This window comes from Drosophila bipectinata, chromosome 2L (assembly GCF_030179905.1).
Source record: "Drosophila bipectinata strain 14024-0381.07 chromosome 2L, DbipHiC1v2, whole genome shotgun sequence".
Lineage (NCBI taxonomy): Eukaryota > Metazoa > Arthropoda > Insecta > Diptera > Drosophilidae > Drosophila > Drosophila bipectinata.
This window is the reverse complement of record NC_091736.1, coordinates 1025669-1049257: the sequence shown is the minus strand read 5'-3', so window position 1 is coordinate 1049257 and position 23589 is coordinate 1025669. Positions and strand designations below refer to the sequence as shown.

The window sequence follows — 23589 nt, the reverse complement described above, 5'->3', positions numbered from 1 at the left end:
TATTTAGGGAAAAGCAAGCCGCATAACATTTTTGATTAATTTTCATTAGAAGTTCAAAAGTTGTTGGCCGCTCGACTGACTGGCTTTTGTTGCCCAGTGCGCTTGGCTCACTCTCCTTCGAACTTGGCCAAGTGAGCAGCGGCCAATTGTTGTCCTTAAGCCGCAAAATTTACCCAAACTTTATATTTGCTGGCCCTTTATTTTTATTTATGTCCGCATACTCGATGTTTTTTTTTCAAGCATTTCTGGATCCGACCAGGCCTCAACAATTTGCCTTTGTCCATTGCTGGTTGGATTTTCAGTGGGTGTCCCTTTTTTCACTTCTCACTGGGTCGTCTATCTGCTCTTCCTGGCCGTTTCCTTATTCATGGGCTTTCGTTTCGTTTCGTTTTCAGTTTCAGCGCGAAAATGTTTCCAACTGAGTGGATTATACCCGGCGCAAATCAAAGGCAACCGCTCCATCGCCCTACCGACCCACCAAGCCACCAGCCCACCGCTTGTATCCCTATATCCTTGCCTTGTATCCTTAAATTTTCAACATTCTCTTCGTGTTTGGCTCACTGTAGTTTCATCTGACTCTGGCTTCGAGTTTTTTGCGAGTCCTTTGTTCGATATTGTATATATATAGTCTTTTATCTCCCTCATGCCGTGACCTTGTAAGAGGGGTGCTTGGGCTTCCGCGGGGTCTGGGGCATGTGTGTCCACGGGGGGGTGGTAGAGGGTGTGGGAGCTCGAAGGTTGGATATTTGCGACCTAAATATTTCAGAATTAATTTACCAAATTAAAGCCGGTCTGCTTATCCAAGCCACTGAGCATCGCAATTTATCTGCAAACATGGCCGCACACACCCACAGACAGACACACAGGACTCACACACACACACTGATGTAGACACGCACACCTATTCATTACAAACGCCCAAAGGTATTAATTAGTATGGCCCAGCTAACAAAAAAATGAGGAAAAAAATATCCAGAGGACACACTATTAGAACTTGTTATAATGCAATAAAGCATAAAACATACGGCATGAAAAAATCCATAATCCCAGACCCAGTCCCAGATTTCCCTTATTCTTTTCGCCCCGAAATCCTGACATTGAGTCCTTTTGCCCGGCTACTGTTACCGGGAGTTTCAGGGGAGCTAGGACTACCAGGAGCGCCAGGAGTAAGGTGTTGACATGAAATAAACACGGAATGAGAAACGAACCAGCCAACAGATAATAAAACCTTGGCTTGAATATTTCCGTCAGTCCTTTTCTTTTTCCTGGTTTTTGTTTTATATTTAGAAGGTAAAAGTATGATAGGTATGAGAGTATGAGAACCGTGAATGCTAATGTAATGAAAGTAGAATAAAGCCATAAAAGCTAGACAGCGAGTCGAGTGGTTTTTTATTTGAGGATTATGATCTGTAAGCGACTGAAAGTTGGTGCTTTTGACAAAGGATTAAACTCGTTTGAAAAGGACTCTTTATCTGCCACTACCGAGTGGTTACTATTCAGTGAAGAAAACAGAACCACTGGCCACAGAAAAGCGTTAATCGCAGCTTGAATTTTATGGTTAGTTGGCCACAATTATGCTCAGAAATAAAGCTTAAAATCGGTTACTTTTGATAATTTATTACCGCATTAAGATTTTGCGCCTCAATAATTTTGTCTTTGAAATTGCTAACTTTATTTATTTGATTAAAGTTCATAGTAGTTAGACATCAAAAAAGAAGTTAACTTTATATCTATAATTCTATTTTATTTTTCACCACAAAATACTTCCCATTCCGTGGGAAATGAACCATCAACCGATGTTGCTCCAAAGCCAAAGTAGATTTTATTTTCATTGTTATTGTTTGTTTTTATTTAGAATATATATATACATTTTTTTTGGTATTTGATGTGGCAATTCCCGGCGCCTTTCCGCAGTGCGATAAGCGGGAAAATGGTAGAAAAATATAAACGGAACCAAAAACCTCTAATGTATACATTTGAATGCCATTATCACCAAAACGCTGGCTGATAGGCCGAGCGGGCAGGAACCGGCGGCAATTTAGCCACAGAAAGCCAGCCGCCACTCATTGTCTGGCGGTTATACCTCCCGAGTATCCAAGTACCCGAGTAGCCAAGTATCTATGTATCTGCGTATCTGCGTGTGCTTTGTGGGGTGTATCTGTGTGCTTTGTATGTGATTATTTCCAAGCAATTTACTTTAATTCGTCGCATTTTAGAAAGCCAGAAATGTGCCAGAGACAGACACAGAAACAGAAACACAAACCGGCAAGAGCCGGAAAAGTCATCAACTGACTGCTGAAGTACTGACTGCTCCTGGCTCCTAACCCCTCGATCCCTTTTTTTTGGATTAACCCCTCGTCTGCATCCATTTAACCTGTGTATGCCATTCGGCAGAAATGTCGGTTCAGCCCGGGTAATTCAGTTTTTATTGACTGCAATCATCGTCCTTATCGTCATTATCATCACCATCGCCATTATCATCATTGCCCCAGAGCCGTAAAGCTTTGCTTTTTCGGTGGCATTCGACATATGTTTGTATTTGGACACTAATTTTCCAGGACTTTCCTTCCACTCTCTATCCTCCAACCTCTCCCCCATGGAGCCCGCACAGTTGAAATTGCAATTTTGTTGAAAATTTTTGGGGAAAATACAAATTGAAACCAAGGGCGGTTCATTTAGATAAACTGTTGTTAAGGGACACCCACATGTACCCATAAATAGAGATTCCCGAAATTGCCAAATTCTGGTTTCAGAATAAAAATAATTCTGGCAATTTAAATTAACTTTGATAATGGCCCATATTTTATGCTTCAATTAAACGGTTTTAATTGAAATTTGGATAACGTTAGCGATAGCATTTTGTGAATGGATGGCCCAGAAAATGGGAAAGTTTTAGCCAAATTTCATTTGTCAACTCTAATTGCCACAAATCTACCAAGTCTGCTGCTAATCTCTCTCTTCCAAAAAACCATTAAAGGATGTGCAGGGTCTTTAATTGTTAAAATGACCTTTGTCCGGTGTTTAAAATGAAAATGAGTGTCAACAAGTGACTTGCAAAAGTTAAAATAAAATAAAATAAAAGAGAAAAATCGTAAAGAGCAAATTGCCAAGGGCGAAAGCAAGAGGCAAGTGTGAAAAATGTCCAATGCGAATCTGTCGAATGCCCCACGTCGCCTGGCCCCTGGGGCAGCCACACCTGTGACCGTCCGAAGTCCGGTTCCGGGCGGACCAGGAGGGTCAGCCAGTCCTGGGACCGTGGTGCCCGCGGTGCTGACAGCCCGGCTGACCGCCGCAAACACTGTAACGAGTGGTGTGGCGCCTGCAGTGCAGTTGGAGCAGATGCATCAGGACCTGCTGCCCGAGCGGCATCCGCCCACATCCTGTCCGGACTCACCCATCCGCCGGGTCTCTTCCAGCTTGAAAAATTCAGCATTGGATTTTGCATCGCGCTTCTTCAACAAATGCAAAGCAGCCACGTTTACCGTGGACGGAGCCACATATACAATAGGTGAGTAAACGAAGTGAAAGTAAGCACAGGTCCTGGCCACAAAACACAAAAAAGCTGACAGAGCAGGAAGGAAATCCTTAGCATTTTTTTATAAAAATCTCCAGACATAAGAAGCTTTGAATGAAAGTAAAAAATATAAAACATTTTCAGAGCAAGAGCTTGAGAAGAAACATTTTTGGTTTCTGAAATTTTAGTTCGTTGTTATGGTATATCGTTTAAACTTAACTAGAATTTAAAATATTAAAGTTCTTACAAAACGAGCCAAAAAGAACACCAATAAAAGGGCCAACAAGTGTCTGCTATTTTTTTTGGCATTTCTAAGCTTTGTCTTCTAACCTATGACCCCACCCCAATAAGACCCCACCTCTGGCCCCTCGCTGCACATATGACATTGTTTGCAAGGTCATCGATTGACATTGGCCAGGTGCTTCTTTTGGCCTCGTTTCGTTTTTGTTTTCGCTTTCCTTATCGATTGGCCAGGGCCATGGCAGTAAAATTGGTAAATGTGAACTCAGGAACGAGGCTTCTTCGTCTTCCACGTCGTGTTGTTTGCTAGAGGAGATTGATTGCAATTTAATAAGCTGTTTATAGTTGCTGGCTTGACAGGCTGCCTTTGAGAGTCTATACTATAGACGTGACATAAAAAACATCCATTAGCTTATTGGAACTTTCACAATTTAAATATTCAGCTTAATGAATCAAAGCTAATGGAAATTGAAAGCCAAACACTATTTTATTGAAAAAGGATTAGAATATAGAGCTTAATAATTTCCAGCAAATAGATTTCAATTTTCTGCCTGATTAAAGCCAAATATATTTAAAGGCCTGGGAGTGTAGTGGAAATTCGATGCCTATTCCAGAAACACTTGATGGCAAATATTGATTGAGCGAATGCTTCCGTAGACATTTCTTATTCAATTAAATTCGAGGCTTTACCTGGGCAGACGTGTGTTGGCATAGCAATTGTCGCCGAAATTGGAAACTCACGTGCCGAGGCGTTAAGTGTGTCTTACTGGGCCACCCTAAGCCATCCCCTCTCGTTTGGGCCAAGTGATATGCCGAAAAAGATAACTCTGATATGGCACGCAACTGTGAATCCTGCCTGCTCCCAGGAGGCTCCCAGGAGGTGTAAACAGATTTTTGCTGACTGAAGAGGATTTCTCTAGATTTTGTTGTTGTTTTGTGTGGCATGTTTGCCTTGGTATGTGGCACAGATTCTGTTTCGAAAATCTGCGTGAAATCGTCGGATATATGCAAATCATTTGATATCGAACTGAAACTTTTTGATGCCAAGTGGAATTCAAATTGCGACCAGACACAAAATGTTTTTTTAATTAATGCAGCATCTGTGGCACGTTAATGAGATGTATCTGCCGCTGACGTCGGATGTATCAGAATCTGCTTATCTATTTGTGGCACACGATCCACTTAACATTTTATAATGATGTCGTGAGAGGACTCCCCTAGGAAATAACCCGATCTCTGGGTGGTCCCGGCATCAGCTGTGTCATCTCATTAAAACTTGAGTGAAAGGACATCCTTGGCAATTTCCACATGGGCGTAATGCAATTAAAATTGCCACCACCAGGCCAAGTGGCAAAGAAAATGGAAGTAATTCCAAAGTCCAGGAACGGCCGGGAACGGACGAGTTGCAACACATGTGCGTCACTTTCCAGAGACCCTTTTATTAATATGCCTGCCTGCGGCCCCAACTTTGTGTCTGTGGCGTTTTAATCTTTAATTGTTGATTATGTATGCACAAGTGGCAGCGACAGGAAGCCCTGTGCAGTCGCACAGGAAACATGGCCCAACTTCGTCGCCCCGCCTTTGAGGCTTCGAGCCGCGTGCACTTTCCATCACTTCGACCAGTCCTCCTCCCGGAGTTCTATTTCACTCCATCCTTGGCATCGTCCTCGACAGCGTCCTGTGTGCTGTTGGCGGAAATTGCATTGTCAACGCTGCCAGTTGGGCGCTGCCGAGGCAGGTCCTGCCGCCACACCAAGCTCTGGCCAATGGACTTTCTAGGTCCTGACTGATGTCATAGATGCGCAAATTAAAAATAATGACACGTAGATGGCATCTAGAATGAAACCAGTCATTTTGGTAGCACCTGATTTAGCTTCTGATTTAATTATATGTCTAAATACGTTGATTTCGAAACTAATAGACAGTATTTAATTTTTTTTAATGAATATTAATATCTCTGAAAGGATTATTATTTGTGTTTTAATTATAAATCATTAGAATTATAAATCATAAATCATCAACTGAATTTAATTTATGGAAAGTGATGTGAAATCATTAAATAAATACTAGAATATTAAAATAAATAATCCCTTTTTTGTCGTTTTAATTTTCAAGGTTCAGTAATCATAAAATCTATTAAGGATAGAGTCTAAAATATTTTTTCTAAGAATTTCCTTTTGAAACCAAAAACTAGAAAAGCAAAGGCAATATTTGTAATATATTATCAATTAATATGATTATAAAATTTAAGCATTTAAAATCTGTTTTACTGATAAATAGTTTATTAATCTTTGATCTTAACTCTTTCATAAAAACCAATTTGAAACAAAAATATTTTCAATCAATGAAATAAGCAAACACCATCATTTGGTTGAAACTATATTTTTTTAAATAAACTTTTTTCCCATTCTTCTGGCTTGTTTACCCCATTATTGTCCATATTTTCCCAACACCTGAATACCCACAAAAAAATGCATATAATTCCCTTAAAGCCTTTAAGAGTATTCGACAATCAACGAAAACATTGGAATAATTGAAGCATGGACGCTTTGCACCTTGATTGCTGGTAGAAAAAAAGCGAAAATTCAATCCCAATCACATTGCGCCTTTTTTCGCCATTCACCATTTGCCGATCCATTCCGCAGAAGGACATTAATCAGGGCAGTAAACGACGGCAATGCCATTTGGCATGGGATCCGGCATGACCAGCGCCCATTACCATGACATAGTCGTTGATTTACTTGCCTTGCCACCAGCCACCGGCCACTTTCCACCTTTCTACCTGTTGCAATTGAGGATTTATCGATTGCCGCCGGAGGGGCAGGAAAACAAGCGAGTAGGACGATTGGGACGACTGGGAGAAAAATGAAAATCGATTTCACGCTCAAATTGATTTGGTTTTTATTGCTTTGGCCATTTAATTTATGTTGCCGCACAAAGGCTGGCTGCTACATAAAGGATAAGGGATAACAATGCAAAAGAGCCGAGTCAACGGAAGGACCCCGAGTAGAAATCTTTGTTGCGTTACGCTTTGACAATATTAGCGCTTATAAATTTAAATCGCTTGTCCCCCGGAAAGCTGAGACTACGGGCCGGGAGTAGGGATACTAAGGATACTGGGTAGAGGACACATGGTGTAGGAAAAACAAGGAAACAGTCGGCTTGTGGGCGGAAAACATTCCTTAGGCAGCGAGGTGACGGCCCTGACAAGATGTCGCTGTTCCTGGTGCTCCATCCGCCACTTGCGCTCTTTTCAGGTCCTGTTGCTCCTTCGGCTCTGGTTGTTCCTGCCAATTCTGGGCTGTGTTGTTGGTGGCAACATTGATTTTCTGCTTTGCCACCGAATGCCAACAGCAGACTATAACCTCCTGAACCTCCTAACCCTAAACCCACGCATCCCCCAGCCCCTCTCACACATTATTTTGTTGTGAATGTTGGTTTTCGTTCTTTTTTTAGCCATTCTGGGCTTTTTTTGTTTGTTGGCTGGTGGAAAGCGAACAAGTGGATTTTCCCACTAACTCAGCCACCCATCCACCGCCCTGGTGACTACAAATTCTGTTGAGGTTTGCGGGCATATTTTGGCAAAAATGTTTCAGCATCAGGCCAAACCAAAAGCATTTAGGGTATATACGGCTCTGGCCGACATATTCCCTCAGATCCTGTAGCTCCCACAGACGAATGTGAAATTTGCAGAGGACATTTTAATAATTAATCAGAGAGTGGCCATATCAAAAGTATATACTATTTGTTTAATATTTAATAGCTAAGTTTGGGAGCTTGGAAACCTTATTAAATAAATCCTTTGATTCCTAAACTTTGCTAGAATTGTACAGAATAAAGCACACACCCCTCCGGTAGCCCATCAATCCCCATTGATTAGTTTCCCTATAGAGCAAGCGACTCGACGTCAGACATCCTGTTGGCATCCTTTACTTCCTGTCCCCGTCGTGCTGGCTGCCGTTGTCACTTTCAACACTGTGCCAGCGCCTTTTGCAATTTGTTTCGAATTTGGCATTAATTTTTCACACGAAACGAGGGAAATTGAAATGTTGCCATAACGGAAGGTCGTTACGAAAAGATGGCGATGGCGATGGGCTCGATGGAAGTACCTGATGGGAGCCCAATGTTACTATGATAAGGATGGAGTAAATTTTACAGGCTCTCTACCTAGAGACATGATTTTAGAATTCAATTAAAAGTTTATTAGTCAAGGCAGAGCCAAGACCAAGTTAACTCTGTGGCTAAAACTGTGTTAATCGAATGAAACTACTTAGGCGAAAACTTTTCGGTCTTAACATTTTCTGAAGGCTTTCGGCTTCTCGTGCGATGGCTCATAAAACGCTCCCAACCAGACAGGATAAATACTTTGAAAGTATCCCAAGAATAAATAACCATTAGCATCAGCGAACTACTGTTTGTTTTCCACTCACGCTCCTTGTTTTCCACCCGTTTAGCTCTCGCTTTCCACCAATTCTCCATCATTTTCCCCATTTCACCGCTTTTTCTCATCTTTAATGGCGTTGGCATTCAATTTAATTGCCATCGTTTCCGTAGCTGATTGCTCTCAATTTCCAGCCGGCGACTAGGCCAAGTTACCTACAAGCTGCAAGCCCCAGACCACTCCCAGGCCCTTCTGTAGCTTTTGGTTTTGGCCAGGTCCGCTATGGCCAGGTGTTTGGCAAGTCATTTGGCAACTTCAATCAACGGAAATTGAAACGCAAACGTCGAGCATCCATTTCCATCCCCATTTCCAACCCCACAACAGGTGAAACGTGCGAATGATGAAAGCGAAAGCTCAGTCTCAACTCGATGGACTCCCTTTACGCCAGACTATCCTATGTAGTATACTCTACAATATTGTACAATCCCATACACAAATTCTCTATGGCCATATCTATTCCGACTGTTATTGTTTGCCCAATCTATCGCTGGCTTCATATTTATTTTATGGCCAGAATAGCGAATGAAAGCCGAACTCACCAACCGAATTGCCATTGAGGATAACGAACTTTTTGTTTATTTTTTTTTTTCTCATAGAAGAGAACGAGAAACGCAAAAATTTAATTTAAAAAACAAGCAGCTCGATTGGCGTGCCAACCGAGAGTGGCAAAAAATAGAGAAAGAAACGTGAATAAAGTAAAATTGTTTACATTTCATGGGCCATAGCCAGACGCAGGGCCAGTAGCCTCCCACCTCATTGCGGGTGACAGCATTTCACTAAAAAGACAAAAAAAAAAAACGGAAAAGCGGAAACACTATTTTAAATAACAGGGATTGTCTACGGTTCGGGGTTAAGCCCCTGAAAGGGCCGAAAAAAAGGCGTAGGCTTGTTTTAATTTGTTGGAGGTAATCAAGGGAAAAAACGGCCTGAATAAAACAAGAGCTGTACTTTATTTAAAGGAATTCGAGTTCCAAAGCATGGCATGCGTTTGATAAATGAATTCCCAGACCTCCTGCTTATGTGTCCATAAAAAAAGATACATCCTTTCAAATTTTTTCCAATTCATTTACATCTCAAATGCCCAACCATATATAACCCAACGTCAATGAGTAAATAAAAAAAAGTATACCGCGTCAGTGTGTGTATTGGGAGTTCATCTTTCCATCAGACGGACCGCAACCTAATTGAAATTGTAGTCGCATCATCAATCATAGCCATACAACGTATATAACGTATACGCAGCGTATGCGCACTCGATGCCCGACCCTATGCCTGGCATACGGAATATTCTTATCAATTTACCAAAACACTCTACACCACCTTTCCACGAGGCTCGGCTCGATATAAATTATTATGGCAATCATCGGTGACTTTTATTCAGCATCAGGACCAGCATCAGGGCCAGGAGCAGGACCTGCACACCAGCCAGCTGGAGGCAAAAACAAACCTTAAGAACAGCAAAAAAATGCGCAAAGAACTGAAAAACAATAACACAGCAGGTGATATTTTTTATGGGCAGTACTCCCAGTTTGCCAGCCTGAGTCTCAGCCTCAAAGTTGTATTCTTTCGCCTCTTTTTGGGGTATTTTTATGGCTTTCTCTTGTGGCGCCTCGAACCTGAATGAAACGTGCCAAAGAAGTGGCGGTCGTTGTTATTATTTTCCTTTCTGCTGTTCTGGTCGGGCATTCATTAAGCATCCGCTTCCTTTTTGGCCGCCTTAACCGAAGGGAGGGCCCGTGTCCTGCGTATAAATTTAATTTAAAGTACACTCTCCTGCGCAAATGCAATGCGAGCGAAATCTCACAGCTGCAGCGAAACTTTTCACAATGGAGGCGTGACCTCCACGGCACTTAGCGAAAGTGCTTATTGAATTTACCACCTGGACCTGAACCTGAACCAGGATCAGGACCAGGAACCAGGACCAGCATAACCCCAACCTTCACCCGCAACAAGCAGTTTCCTTATACATTGTAAGTACTACTAACTATATATATAAAGAGAGGGGGAGCACATTGCTTATCACGTGGTTCTGACGGGGAGCTGGCACTTTGCATAATTTGTAGCCCCGAGGCAACTTTTGACTGCTCCATCTCATCCTGAATGTCCTTATCGGAAGAGTTTAGATTATAATGCTCATAGACAGTATTCCTACAATTTATCTGAAATCCTAAGCGACAAAGAAAAAACTTTCTCCGTTGGAACTCTTTACTTTTCTGTACAAATATATAGACAGATTTCTTTTTCAATTTTTAGTTAACCAACTTGTTGGTGGCCTAAACTACAAAAACGGGGGGACCAGATCCTGGGGCCATGGGCTGGGCTGACTGGGCTGGCTGGGCGGTCTGGGTGTGTCGCCCTATGGAGAACGTCATTGCCATCGCACACGCTAGGGAATTGTGTTAAAGGCGTGCCAGCCAAGTTAGTGCGCCTGGGCTGCTTGGGCTTTAGTTTGTTTATTGCCCAGCCCACAGTTCTGTGCTACTTTTTGTTGTTCTCCTCTTCTTCGGGGCTTGATAAAAATCTACTAAACTTGCCGCCGCCGCGTAATTGAAAGGCCCATTGGATGGAGATGCAGAGCAACTTTCAGTGGTTTTTGCTTTTTGGAAAATGTTGGGAATGTCTGCCAATATGCTGATTAGAGGAGAGTTTATTTATAGTTTATTCAGGATTTGTTTAATAAATCCAGTCGGATTAAATGTGATTAATATTTAGCTATATAGTTGGTAAATTTAAGCACATATTCTAAAGCATCTTTAAAGTCTGAGGACCAGCAACAAAACAAAATTCTCAAGTTGATTTATGTGACTTTACGACCAAAGCAATTTCACGCTTCCTCGCCAACTAAAGAATTAATTAAGGAATGCAAGTAAGAAGCATAAAATCCATAAAAATCTAAACAACATGTCCAGCCAGGCACACCCTCGTTTAATATCTCTCGCCCCATCCCCATCCCCCGCCTCAAAATCAATCTTCATTTCGTTGTCACACGCTGCGTATACGTAACTTTTTTGTTATTTTCGCTGTTTTTTTTATGGAACACAAATCAAATTTATGCGCTGGTCAACGATTTTGATGGCTCTCAGTCCCCCTGCTCTGTCCCATGAAAGTGGCTACGTGGTTGGAAAACTGATTTCGCAAAAAGGCAACTGAGGCTGCAACTGGTGCTGCCGTTGCCGTTGCTGTTATTATTATTACTATTTGTACGATATTTGTATAGATGTGTTTTTGGAAAAAAAAAAGAAAAACGATACGAAAACCTATTGATTTATATACATATGACCTCTGCGATGTTTCCTATTCCCATTTCCGTTGGCTGGATCCAGGATGCACACTTACTCACACATGCAGACGAGTTGTTGTTTCGGGAAAATTGAAATTGAATTGCGAACTTTAAAAAAGTTTATGGCCAAAACGAGTATGGCGCACAGTACACTTAGCCGGGTCGAAAGGAGAGGTAAAAGAGTGGCTTAGAGGGATTTCTCGACGTTAGCCAGCTTGTCTGCTTCTTTTCGCTTTTTCGCCTCAGGACTTACGACTCGCAGGACTCTCAGTGGCTTTGGCCAAGGCTCTAGCCATCTATATATATAGTATACGTATCCTGTACGGCACATACTATACATCTAGATTTGTTGGTGTTTCCTCTGTAATCAGACATACTACACGACTAAGCAAGCAAATAAACAAACATACAAAAATTCATTTTTATTGTTCACTGCACTCAATTACTTATTTATTTATTTTTCTCTCTAACTCTGTTTCTTTTCCCCACCAACTGAACTGGTCAAATGTTCGGACTATGATTTTGATTTGATTTGTTTCCAAACTCATTTAGCTCAAAAAAGAAACGGATGATGGGTCAAGGGTTATCTTGCGGTTCAGTCTCTGCCATCCAGTTGAGCTCCTTTAATAATATGAAGGTTGTTAGGCGGACAGGCTCTGACCAATGAAGCGATTAGGGAAAAACTTGCTATCAAAAGGATTCAGTATTTGCGTTTCAATAGATGCTGGTTACAGGGTTGTCCATTCAACAGAGTAAATACGAATTACAGGATCATATCACAACCCAGCTAAAACTCTTTACTTGTGAGTCATACTACGCGTATACTTAATATTTTTAAAACGATATTTTATAACATGTTCTAGTGATAATAAGGACACCCTGTTTTGGACAGTAAACCAAAAGCTTGGACAGTAAATCATGCATGAAGAGAAACGCACTCACTCATTGGTTTTTGCCTCGTCCAGCCTACTGGGTACATATGCCGACCAAAGGCTCGCAAAGGATCCGGCAGGAAGTCGGAGGAAGGATATTTACCCTCGCCACCCCACACCCCTTCACTTCTTTATCCGCTCCGTGTCTCTGCCATTGATTTCTGGGCTCTGGCAAGTGCATGGCAATGTTGTTTGCTTTTTAAGCAGGCAGCTAACCAATGCCAGGACTTGGTCAGGACTCGCCTCAACGATTCCATGATTACATCTGGGCCTTCGATTCGGTCCTTACAGGAGCTGTCCATACACAAACATACATTCACCGACACAGCCGACGATGAATCGTTCGAATAAATAATCACAAGGATTCGCTCAACTCTCGCTTCGAGTCAATAATTTAATGCTGAATGGCAACCGTATCAATTTTCATTTGAAATTAATTCATACTATATACTCATATGCATATATATTTTGTGATTAATTTACTCCATGGCTGTTGTGCCGAAAATGCACTTAACATGACCATAAAAAAGTCAACGCATTTCATATGCACAAAATATGTGAAGAGCCAGCATGAAAATGAAAACTTTTTCCAGCCTCGTTAATATTTAATATGTATTTTATAACAAGAAACGCTGGATGAAATTTATATCCTTTAGTGTGTGCGTATGTATGAGGATGTGAGTGTGAGTGTGGATGTGTAGGTAGTGGTGGTGGGGGCACTTGAGGCAAACTAATTAGGAGTAAAAATAAAGGACTCTCGAGCTTGTTACAGTTGCTGTTGAATGTTTACTTGCTGGCGGCAGCAGTGGCTGTTGCTGGTTTTTTGCAGAGAAAACAAATTCATTTAGCCAACAAAAAATATATACAAGTGGCTAAATAAAAAGAGCAAAGGCTTTTTAGTGGTTTGAGGTTTTTAGAGATATTTAATTTCTACTTGTAGAATAAAGAGCCCCTGAAACCTTAACCGTGTATCATATACTCTCATTCTCCTTAGTTCCTTGAACATTTATTTCAGTGCACTTCCGGGTCCCCAGCTGGCAAACGTGGTCGCTTTAGAATTAACCCAATAAAGCTTAAAGTAGAATCACGTGTATATGTAAGGCATTCCCCCAGCGCTGTCAGGTGAATTGCTGCTGGCTGAAGTACCTGCCAGCTCTTTAACACACTCTTACTGCTCTTGCTCGTGCCCAGGACTTTTAAGTGCATTAATACATAAAGTTGCCAGACTGGTGACTCCTCCAGTAACCCGCCCCCATCCTCGTAAAGTCAAGTGGGACAGGCTGTGATTTAAGAGATGAGTGGAGCGGAGATTCTGCATTTCTCACGTACCATCAGCTGGGCACAAGCCGTCACATTCCAGTCGACTGTGACCCGGACTGTGGACTATGGACTGTAAGGAGTCAAAATAACACTCCGATTGCAGCTGGCAGCTTTACAGGCCAGGGTCCTTAATAAAACTTTTATATTGCATGCCAATTCAGCAAAAGCGAGCCGAAAGAAAATGAGGAAAAAATACAACATTAAAATATGGGTTTTGATCGAACAAGTGATACTCTTTTTTTAATTAAAGAGGGTATGGTACAGAGGTAATCCCCACAATTAAAGCTCTATACAATTTTAATTAAATTATTTTATAAATAGCCATTCATACCTCCTTTTATTTAATTTTCTTCCACAACCAATTTTGAGAGTGCCCTTCTCGAAGACTACACTTTTTTTGGCTTCTTTTAAAAATCTTTCAATGAAATTACTTCCAAATTCAAATTCTTTGACACACAAAAGTTATTTTACTTGAAACGAACATCGATTGAAAGTTTCTGTGTGAATGTGAAACGAAAGATATCCCTTTGAATATCAACATCCCGTGCCGGCAATTCAATTTAAGCAATTTTCATACTAGGCTTCCTGATTGAAAGTGCAGCAAAGTGGCAAAGTGTTGGCCAATTGCCTTTAAATATTCCCCTCGGCAAATATTGATTTATGTGCTGTGAGTCCTGCGGAGTCGTGTGTCCTTCCATGAAATCGAAATATGAAATTCGAAATCCTGAACGGAATCCGCTCACCTTTTGCAAACTGACGTCGCTCGATTCCCTTGGCTGGTTATCCTGCAGCGAGACTAACATTTCTGATTGCAAAGGAGGTTGAGGGGGAAACTGGCAATCGGATAAAGCCTTCCCAGGATTTTGCCAACCTCCTGTCGCCTTTCCTTTCTTATCCGAAGCTCACAAACGAGGCCATACAATTGGCCAGCAATTGTTGCGGCTAAGTCCTGTCATTCAGGCCATTGTTGTTGTTTCTGGCTGTTGGCTGTTGCACATTTCCAATCGAAGTGGTGTCCTGCCACATCCCCACCCATCCTGTGGTTGCGCCTTCGCAAAATTTCCACCGACTTGCGGTGACATTTTCAGCCATCAATCGAAATAGTCGCCTAATTGGTTTGCTTTGTGGAGTTGGCCTGGCCCCGAGTCCAAATCCTGGCCCCGAAAACATAACCTACTTACAGGCCACTCTCGCTCCGGTTTCCCAGCGTTGACCTCATCGCACGTCTGGCTGCAGTACCTGCACCCCTGCACCTGATTTATGTCCTTGGATAAGCATGCAAATGACCCGACTTTGGCGCAAATTGCGGCTTTATTTTTTTAATTATTAAACAACGTCGCGGTCTGTCAAGTTAAGGAGTGAGTCAATGAACTTGCTCATTAGCCAAGGCAATCAAAACTTTTCCTTTATTTCGGCCTTCTTTTTTTTGTTGGCCCTCTGTCGTTGGCCAAAACTTTGACGCCGTCAATTACTGTACTTTTGATAATACTCGGCCTCCAGCTAGATGGCTGCTTTAGTTGTCACTGACTTTTACTCTTTAACTGTCAGTCGTCCGGCAACTTTATTCCCCCTGGGGGCCAGAACATCTCATTAATGGAAGAGCTGGGCAAAGCCTTAAGCCGGTGGAATCCTCCCCGGTATTTGTGTCCTTGACATAATTTACAATTTCAATAACACTGCTGTGTCGGGGATGTGTTTGTCACTTAGTCTGTGGGGGCGAGTGGGAGTGTGGCGTAGGGGCATGGGGGCGTTCCAGCATCTAAGCTAGGAAAATGTCAAGCAATTTATTTAAGCATTATCCTTTTGGCACAACTCCTTTGTCGTAAGTCGCAATCATCATTGTCGTCATGATGAGGAGGGCTCCTGTTTAGGAGCCTGGGTGGCAATGGCGCATTTGTCATCATTAAGAATGGTTTGCCGAGCTAAAAATTAGTCTGCAGATGCCGGCGTTCGTCCTGGTCCAGGATACGATTTATGCGTGTGCAATTGTCCTTTTCTCCTCAAGAGTCACGCCTCGGCAATTGCTGTTGCCGCTCATTATGGCTTAAAAAATGTTGAGCACGTCGACGCTTGTTTGCATGGAAATCGTCCAACGTCCCCAGTCGTTTGTTCTCTGTCTTCCGTCTTCCGAGTGTCCGCTGCCCTCTAACCTCTGTCCTGTCCTGTGCGCCGAGTCCTCGCTCTCATTCTCGTCCTAGCCTGGACAGCACTTGAAACAGGTCGCTTGGGTCCAACCAGAAACACCACCACCCGCCACACTGCAGCCACTTGATAGTCAACGCTGACATCTCATTATGGTTGTCCGCCCGTCACCAGTGCGTATGCGTGATGTCCTCTTCCATGCCCTGCCTGCCTGGTTTCATTTCATTTTTTTTTTGGGAGTCCTCATGTGCTACCAAAATGTCTACAACGCGAATTATTTTTATGTGCCATTGAGGACCAATTTCTTCGGAGCACACATATATATTTTCACATATATTTTCTCTGGGAAAATTGAAATCTCTATATATTTTGCCGGCTTGTGACAGGGGAAAATGAAAATGAAAATGCGAAAGTGAAAGTGAAAAGGGTTTGTCCTTGAAGAGCTATATTTTTCAAGTTTCTAGCTGGCTGCTTGAGAAAATATTTTCGTATTCAAAAGACGATTATTTCCCCCCAAAAAATGTAAAAGAAAAATCAATAAAATGTGTACATTTAGAATGCACTTCTGACGCAAGTGTGGGATCACCACTTACTGGAAATGTTTTCCTAAGCCATTTGTTACCTTTTGGTATTTTATTCCTGCAATTGTTTACTTTGTTAAGCAAACTTGGCAATCAAGTTTATTGTTCAGCCAATTTCAATATTCATAACTTACTGGCCTTGGAATTTTAGAGATTAAATAAAGGGAAATGAAAATTTATTTATTTTTAAAGGTAAAAAAGATACAACAGAATATTTTTGTTTTCTTACTCTTATAAATAGTATCATATCAATAGATATCCTTTTTTTAAAAGTCTGATGACCCAAGAATGCCCGTTGTTACTGTTAAAATCTTTAAACTTAATTTATTATTACAAGTACCTAAAATAAGATACTTACACCCTCATCATCCTATGGCTTTGTACAGAATTTTCATTTGAAATTCCCGGAATTCACGGCGCCCAGTACCATATCTCTTTCGTTTGACTTCTACTGCAGGCCAAGTCAATCATGGCCCACTTGACCACAGGCACTAAATCACTTTGAATGAGCCCGAAACCCCAAGCCCGAAACCCAGGGCCCCACATCTCATTCTCTGGGCCAGGCCCGAGCTACTTATCAGATGTTTATCTTGGCAGGGAGTACTCAAGGATTGGATTGCTTGGGGAGGCGGGTAGGAAGGGCAGGCAGGGTTGGGAGGACCACGTTCAAGTATGTCAGTCCTGTACAATCTCTACTCTGCATGTTGACAGCGACATTTACATAGCGGGCGAGCCCCATCGATGTGGGCGTGGCAAAATCAATTGCATTGTTGCCTTGCCCCAAAAGGAGGAGAGGAGGCAGAGGAGGCAACGTCGGCGAAGCCATTGACAGCACATTAACCCGCAGACAGACAAAATACACAAAGACGCATGCATTATTTATTAGCATTTTCCGCTCGAAAGACAAAGCAAAAACGCCCGAACAATGGCGGCAAGGATCTCAAGGATCTGCCGAAAAAGTGCTCAATCAGCAGGTCGAATGAATCGCTGACTGACTTCGTTCGTACGCACGAATTGACACTTGAGATGGATTAGCATGACGCCTCAATGGGCCTTGTCCCGAATTCCCGAATCCCGAGTCCTGCGTCCTGCCTTCTGAATCCCTGCAACCGAGGCAGACAAAGAAAATGCGAAACGAATGGATGTGGGAAAGCCCAAGGAGGAGAGACAATAAATCAAAGCGATTGGAAATTTACAAGCCGGGTATGGGAAAAATTTTAATTCTCTTTAACGCACACATCGAGATTATTTATGGAAAAGATAAACTTAAGCCAAGGATTTATTCGCCACACACGTAATAGGTGTACAAAAATAATTTATTAAACTGAGTTATGGTTTGAGTTCCCCAGACTTTCGCATATTTTTTTTTGGGGTAATATTTTGGAGGCATTTTAACGAAATAGCACTTCTAATATAGCTAGAAATATATGCCATTTATAGTTTTCCATAACCGATAACTTTCAATTCAATTTATTTCAAGAATTTCATTTCCAACTATTTTCCACACCACACGTGTCTCCCTGCATCTAGTTTATATTTATTTCATTTAATTTCAAATATCTAAAACGTTTAATTTTGAATAGAGCACCAAAAGATGCTTTTCCACAACTATAAACAATTCGTTCCCTAGAGCCTTTGTTATCCTTGAATACCATGGAGGCGTTTACTGGAATACAAGTAACAATTACATGGAAATTCTGCAAAAATTCTTGTGTCTTGCGGTGCCAGTTGGGACTTAAAATTGGAACAGCTGCTCCAAGTCGTCTTTGACTCATTTAGTCCGGAGTTGTGGCTCTGAAAACTAACCACTTTTGTTGTCTTTTTCAAGTCCCGGTCCCCCACTGCCTCTGTCAGCTGGCATTGCCGTCACGCTATTTCCCGTTTCCGGCAGTTCCGCTTGTGCCTTCTGATATCCACAGCCATGGCAGAAACAACAATTACGCAGCATTTTCCCCATTATTCCGTAAATTATGAATTAGCTGTGAGAAGGATCCTTTCGACGCTGTCGCATCCGCATCCGTATCCGTATTTGTATCCGCAACCTCGTCCGCAGGCCCTTTCTTTCCAACTTTCCCTCGATTCCGGCCATTCAATGCCAAATCCTAAGTGGGTTTTCCGCCAGCTCCTGTATAATTCATTTAACAAGAATCCCTGTCAACGTTGATTTAAAATTAACGAAAATCTTAAGCATAAGTGTAAGATACACGGGGAGAAAAAAGATAACCATATTACAGAGCTAATATTAATTCACTCCCCATACTATATTATTTAATTTTTTTAGAAAAATTCGTATATAGGTATTTTATTTGTTTAATCCCATTTTAGTCACCAAATTTTCTCTATGTTTCTACCTGATATATTTCATGAAGTGCCTCCAGTCCTGTCTACTCTCCTGGCTCGTCCTTCATTCTGAATCCTGTGCGTTGGCGTACCACTCGGGCCTATGTTAAATGCTTTGTCGTACATCAAAATTATGTCGGCATTTATTAATGAACTGTAAATGTGATTGATGCGAGTGGCTGTGTCCTTGCTCCTGCCCCTGCTCATCACTTGTAGGTACACATCTGCATTTGTGCGCCACTCGACATTCATGTACAGGACGCTTAAAATTATATTGCATGCAATTTATTTAATTCAGCATGAAGCGAAACGAAATGAATCCGAATAGAATACAGGACGAGTGTCTGGGCTGTGCCTATTTGTCTGTCGGAGGCAGGACTCGCACATTTTTGCATTTTCCTTCATAATGCTATGAATGGAGAGGTCCTGGAAATGAGTTGGTGTCTGCAAGGAACAGGTAAAAAGTTAGGAATGATAAACTTTGCATTGAAGTTACAAAGTCACTTTTAATGAATGTCCTACAAATTATTAAGTTATTTTTAGTAAAGTACTTACTTACCAAGCCATAGCCGTAGCCTTTCATCGCAAAAGTGAAAACCATTTATCATGTGCCATGTCCTGGCAATTATTTTGCGCTTAGCCAGGCATGGCATTCGCTCCTTTGAATTAATATTTATGTAATTTTTAATTTCCATGGACACATGCCTCATTTATATTATTTTTTAGAGTCTTAAATTTAAAGAAGGTATGCTTGTTGAAAAGGATATACCACTGGGTATTGGAGTAGCCATAACTTCCTCTCCATTACTACCTCTGCTTACATTTTCAATTTCTTTTATTCTCTGCTTTTTCTTCTGGTCTTGATTTGGTATTTCTCTGGCAGTTGCAAGGAAAGGAATAAATAACAAGCCCCGCACAGCTTCTACAAAATGACAGAATCAAAATGCAGCGCAACACGAGTCACCAGTTCTGTTGCAACAACTGTTGCAATACGCCATTGAAATCAACAGTGCCACCAGCACTGCCAATACTTCAGACAATGCAGCTCATTTGGCTTAAAGACTCCGTCCTCCAAACCCTCGGAAAATCCTATTTTCCTGGCTCGCTTTCCGTTGTAATTACACGTACTCAATTAGGCAACTCATTAGAACCCGATCCGCAGAGCTTAGACAATAGGATACCCACAGCTATGTAGATGGTAAAATCCTAAACAAAGATTAAAAGCCATCCAGTGTCCTGGCCAAAAACTTTCATTAACCTGTGTGCAAGAAAAGCTCTTTAAGGGTTATGGAAGGGGAAGCGATTTGGCCGGATTTTGGGGTCTGGTGCATTAAAAATGCATTAAAAAACAACCGGGCGGAGAAAAACAGACAACAAAATAAGTAGAACAGATTGCAGCTGGAGCCACGGCAGGTCCTTGCTGCTCCCCCTTGTCTCGCAGGCACTATTTAAATTAATTAAGTTAGCAGGAGTGGAATGAGGAGAATAATAAGACATTGTATGCCAGAGATGGCAGTTTGGCTTTTATTATTCAGTTAGCTTTTAAATTCAAACACACATTTTCAGGATTCTTACTTTACCTTTACAAAGCAGAATATTTAAGAAACAACATTCAGTTAATAAATCTTTGTTACAACCTTCGTCAGCACTGATATAAGCTACTTTAAATGCAGCCCATGTATTCATTAAGCATACGCACCGTGGGCCGACAATGTGTTTATCTTGGGTCGGCGGTCGGGCTGCGGTGTAACCAGCGATAATGGCATTTTTAGCACCTGACATAATTAAACAATCAAGCACCCCGGCCCCTCGAAAGGATTAGGTGTCGGCTTCGTAATGCCAGCGCTTGACCTTCGCCAAAGGAGCGTGAAGTGAATCCAAGAAACCGGCAAGATGGAAGCGCACACATGGCGGGTGTTGTGTGCAAGGATCTGGCAAACAAGAACAGGGATACTCAAACACACACATACACATGAGCAGGAACAGGGACAGGGACACACATGTGGAGGGCACTAAAATGCGCTTATGAGTTTTTTGCGGCAGCCTCGTACAAAACCAGCAACAACAACACCAGCGCAACAACTTAAATATGCAAATATTTGCACAATGGCAATGCAAAGACGAGATAGGAAATACAACAAGGGGGTGGCAGGTGGCATGTGGCACGGGGCACGGGGCTAGGGCCAGGGCGCGGATGATGATGCCACACGGCCACAAACTCGTCGTCATGTGGCTCAGACGCTTGGCACTTGGCAGCGTCAAAAGCCCGAACCATCCAACCGTTTATGATTTACTATATATACTTACTATCCGTCCTTCCACCCAGCGACTCTATCCTTATCCACTAGCTTTTGTGTCTTAATACACGTTTAGTCCCCAAAAAAAATTGAAGCATTTTATGTACATTAGAATATCAATTTTGGCCAGCACTGGCATAATGACTGCAATTAAGACGGGTTAGATGATGAGATTTTGTTGTTCATGGCAGGATTATAATATGTTTGGGAGGTGGGCTAGGGGAAGCCTTATCCTTATCAAATTAAGTGGCCAGAGGGGCTCTCTTTTTCCTGAAAAAAGAGAGTTGACTCTTGGGGAAAGTTCTCTCTTGACGCTTTTCACTTTTCCGTCAAGTAGCTCTCTTAATCTTGGTAACAAAAGCTTTTCACCACCCGATATGCTTAACTGAAAGCTAAATGGTTGTTTTTTTGGTTGCTTGCAGCCTACTTTTAAGGCCAATAGATGGCGCTAACTAACTGATAAAAGCTTGGTCAGAATTAAAATAAGACGTTTTAAGCTTCTAAGGAAGAAAAGTATGTCCTTAAAGTTATATTAAAAATTTTCTTACCCATTTTTGGATAAATATTGTCCAGTTTTTTTTTTAAATGGTTTAATTTTTTACATAAAATAAAATATTTCAAAATATACTTTGAAAATGGATCGAAAAAAAAGTCATTTACTTTATATTATTTTAAGATTAATGCCTATTCTTAATCTTATGCCTAATTTAAATCATGATGAGTTATCTGTTTATAAGTGATCTTTATTTGCCATTAAACTAAACTATGATTTTAAGACTTAATAATCATCCAAAAAAACATCCATTTTAAGGAATGCCCTTCATTTTTCTTAGCTAAATTAATGATGTACATATATACATATGTGTATTGAATAAGCCTTTATAATTCGTTTGGCTTTTGCTAAAGTTTTCATTTTCCCATTTAAGATTATAGTTACCACACATTACTGACCAGACAGCACACCCACTGCCATTAACTGGGAATGGGCGCACCTATTTGAACGGTATTTAACCCGCCATCGACTCTATCGAGGCCTATAAAAACCGTTAACCTGCTGTCAAGTGCTGTCAAAAGATCGGTCGATGGCCAGATTTGCGATATGGCAACGCCACAGCGTCACAGCGGTCGCCGGGTGTCAGGTGACTGGGATACAGATTTTAAAACCGTACCGTTTACCGCTTACTGCTAGCCACGTACCGCCGCATACTCATTAGGCAAAACATCGAAAGTTGCAGCGATCCACAATTTGTATCGCCCGCTGATCAGTTGGGTTATTGAATTAAATTTAATTGGCGCCCGAGTAAACAGTCACTCAGTCAGTCAGTCAAGCGGTCGGCGGTCAGCTTTGGCTTCTCTGCCCCTCTGCCAAAAACACGCGCTGCATGGCCATATAAACGACGATTTCAGATCAATCCATTCCTCGCACCCCACCTCCCCCCTATTTGACCAAAAGAAAGAGAGAAAAAACAGCTCCAACTGCCGCCGAATGCCCCCCACACTTGCCGCATGGTTCTGCGCATGCGTGGCGCGCATATTTCATGGCAAGGCGATAATTAATGCAACCAAAAACTGAAATACAAAGTGTCTCTTGTTGTTGCTTGTTCGTTGTTGCCGCTGTCCAAACTTGCAAATATAATTTTTATTAAATTTGTTCGTTTATGGATACGCTACATAAAGTTGGCTGCTATGGCAGCTTAGTAACGGCCCGGAATTTTAGATATTTAGCAATAACATTTTATTTGGGTGGATTTTTGTTTTTGTAGGTAAATCAAAGAGTGAAAACCGTATAATTTAGCAGGTATAATTTAGCAGGATTATTTATTATGTTATATATAAGTTTCAGTTTCAGTTTCTAAAAACAGTTTCAACGTTGCAATTTTAATAATCATAGCCTCTTTAAGATTATTTTTCCCGTGATTTCGACTTTATAGTCGGGTAGCGCTTATAAACAATATCATTATGTCCTTTATTAAAAATGTATTTAATAAAATTTAATAAAAGTTACATTAGCTCCTCAACTAAAACAAAAAATTAATTTGATTGGAAGCAAGACTATTTTAACCACTTAGACTTATTTTAATGGTGTTTCATTTTAATCCAAAAATTTTTGAAATACCAATTCAAAAACTACAACTTTTGAAAAGTTTAGAATGAACCTCAAATATTTTGTCCCGGAAGTTAATCCTTGCAAAAGCCCTTTTTAATTTCAATTAGCAACTGAATGAGTAGATTCCCCACAAGACCGTAGGGCAGTCAACAAATCGGTCGATTGCAACCAGAAATCGCTTTCATGTCTGTCAACAGGTTTTTGACGTTTAACTCACTAGCTTGGGGGTGAGCGGTTGAAGGGGAAAATAAATATCCAGACTCGAAAATCTGCGCATGATGATTTATTGCCGGTGGCCCGCTTTTGGCATTTGACGCATTTGTGCAACATGCGTTTTGACATTTAAAGCTGATTTGTGTGAAATTTGAACGCACCAAAGAGCAAGGGGAGGGAAT

At 41.4% G+C, this 23589-nt stretch overlaps 1 protein-coding gene across 4 annotated transcripts in view; it reads left to right on the top strand.

The window, feature by feature from the left end:
• Pde1c (Phosphodiesterase 1c) overlaps window positions 1-23589 on the top strand; it is a 108474-nt gene that overhangs the window by 23522 nt on the left and 61363 nt on the right. For 3 of the 4 annotated variants that reach the window (XM_017249943.3, XM_017249940.3, XM_017249938.3), the window contains exon 1: window positions 3139-3508. The exons of the other annotated variant lie outside the window; for it this stretch is intronic. In XM_017249943.3, coding sequence (XP_017105432.2) covers window positions 3139-3508 — 370 coding nt within the window. Of the gene's footprint in view, window positions 1-3138; window positions 3509-23589 lie in introns of those variants that run through there. 4 annotated transcript variants of the gene reach the window in all.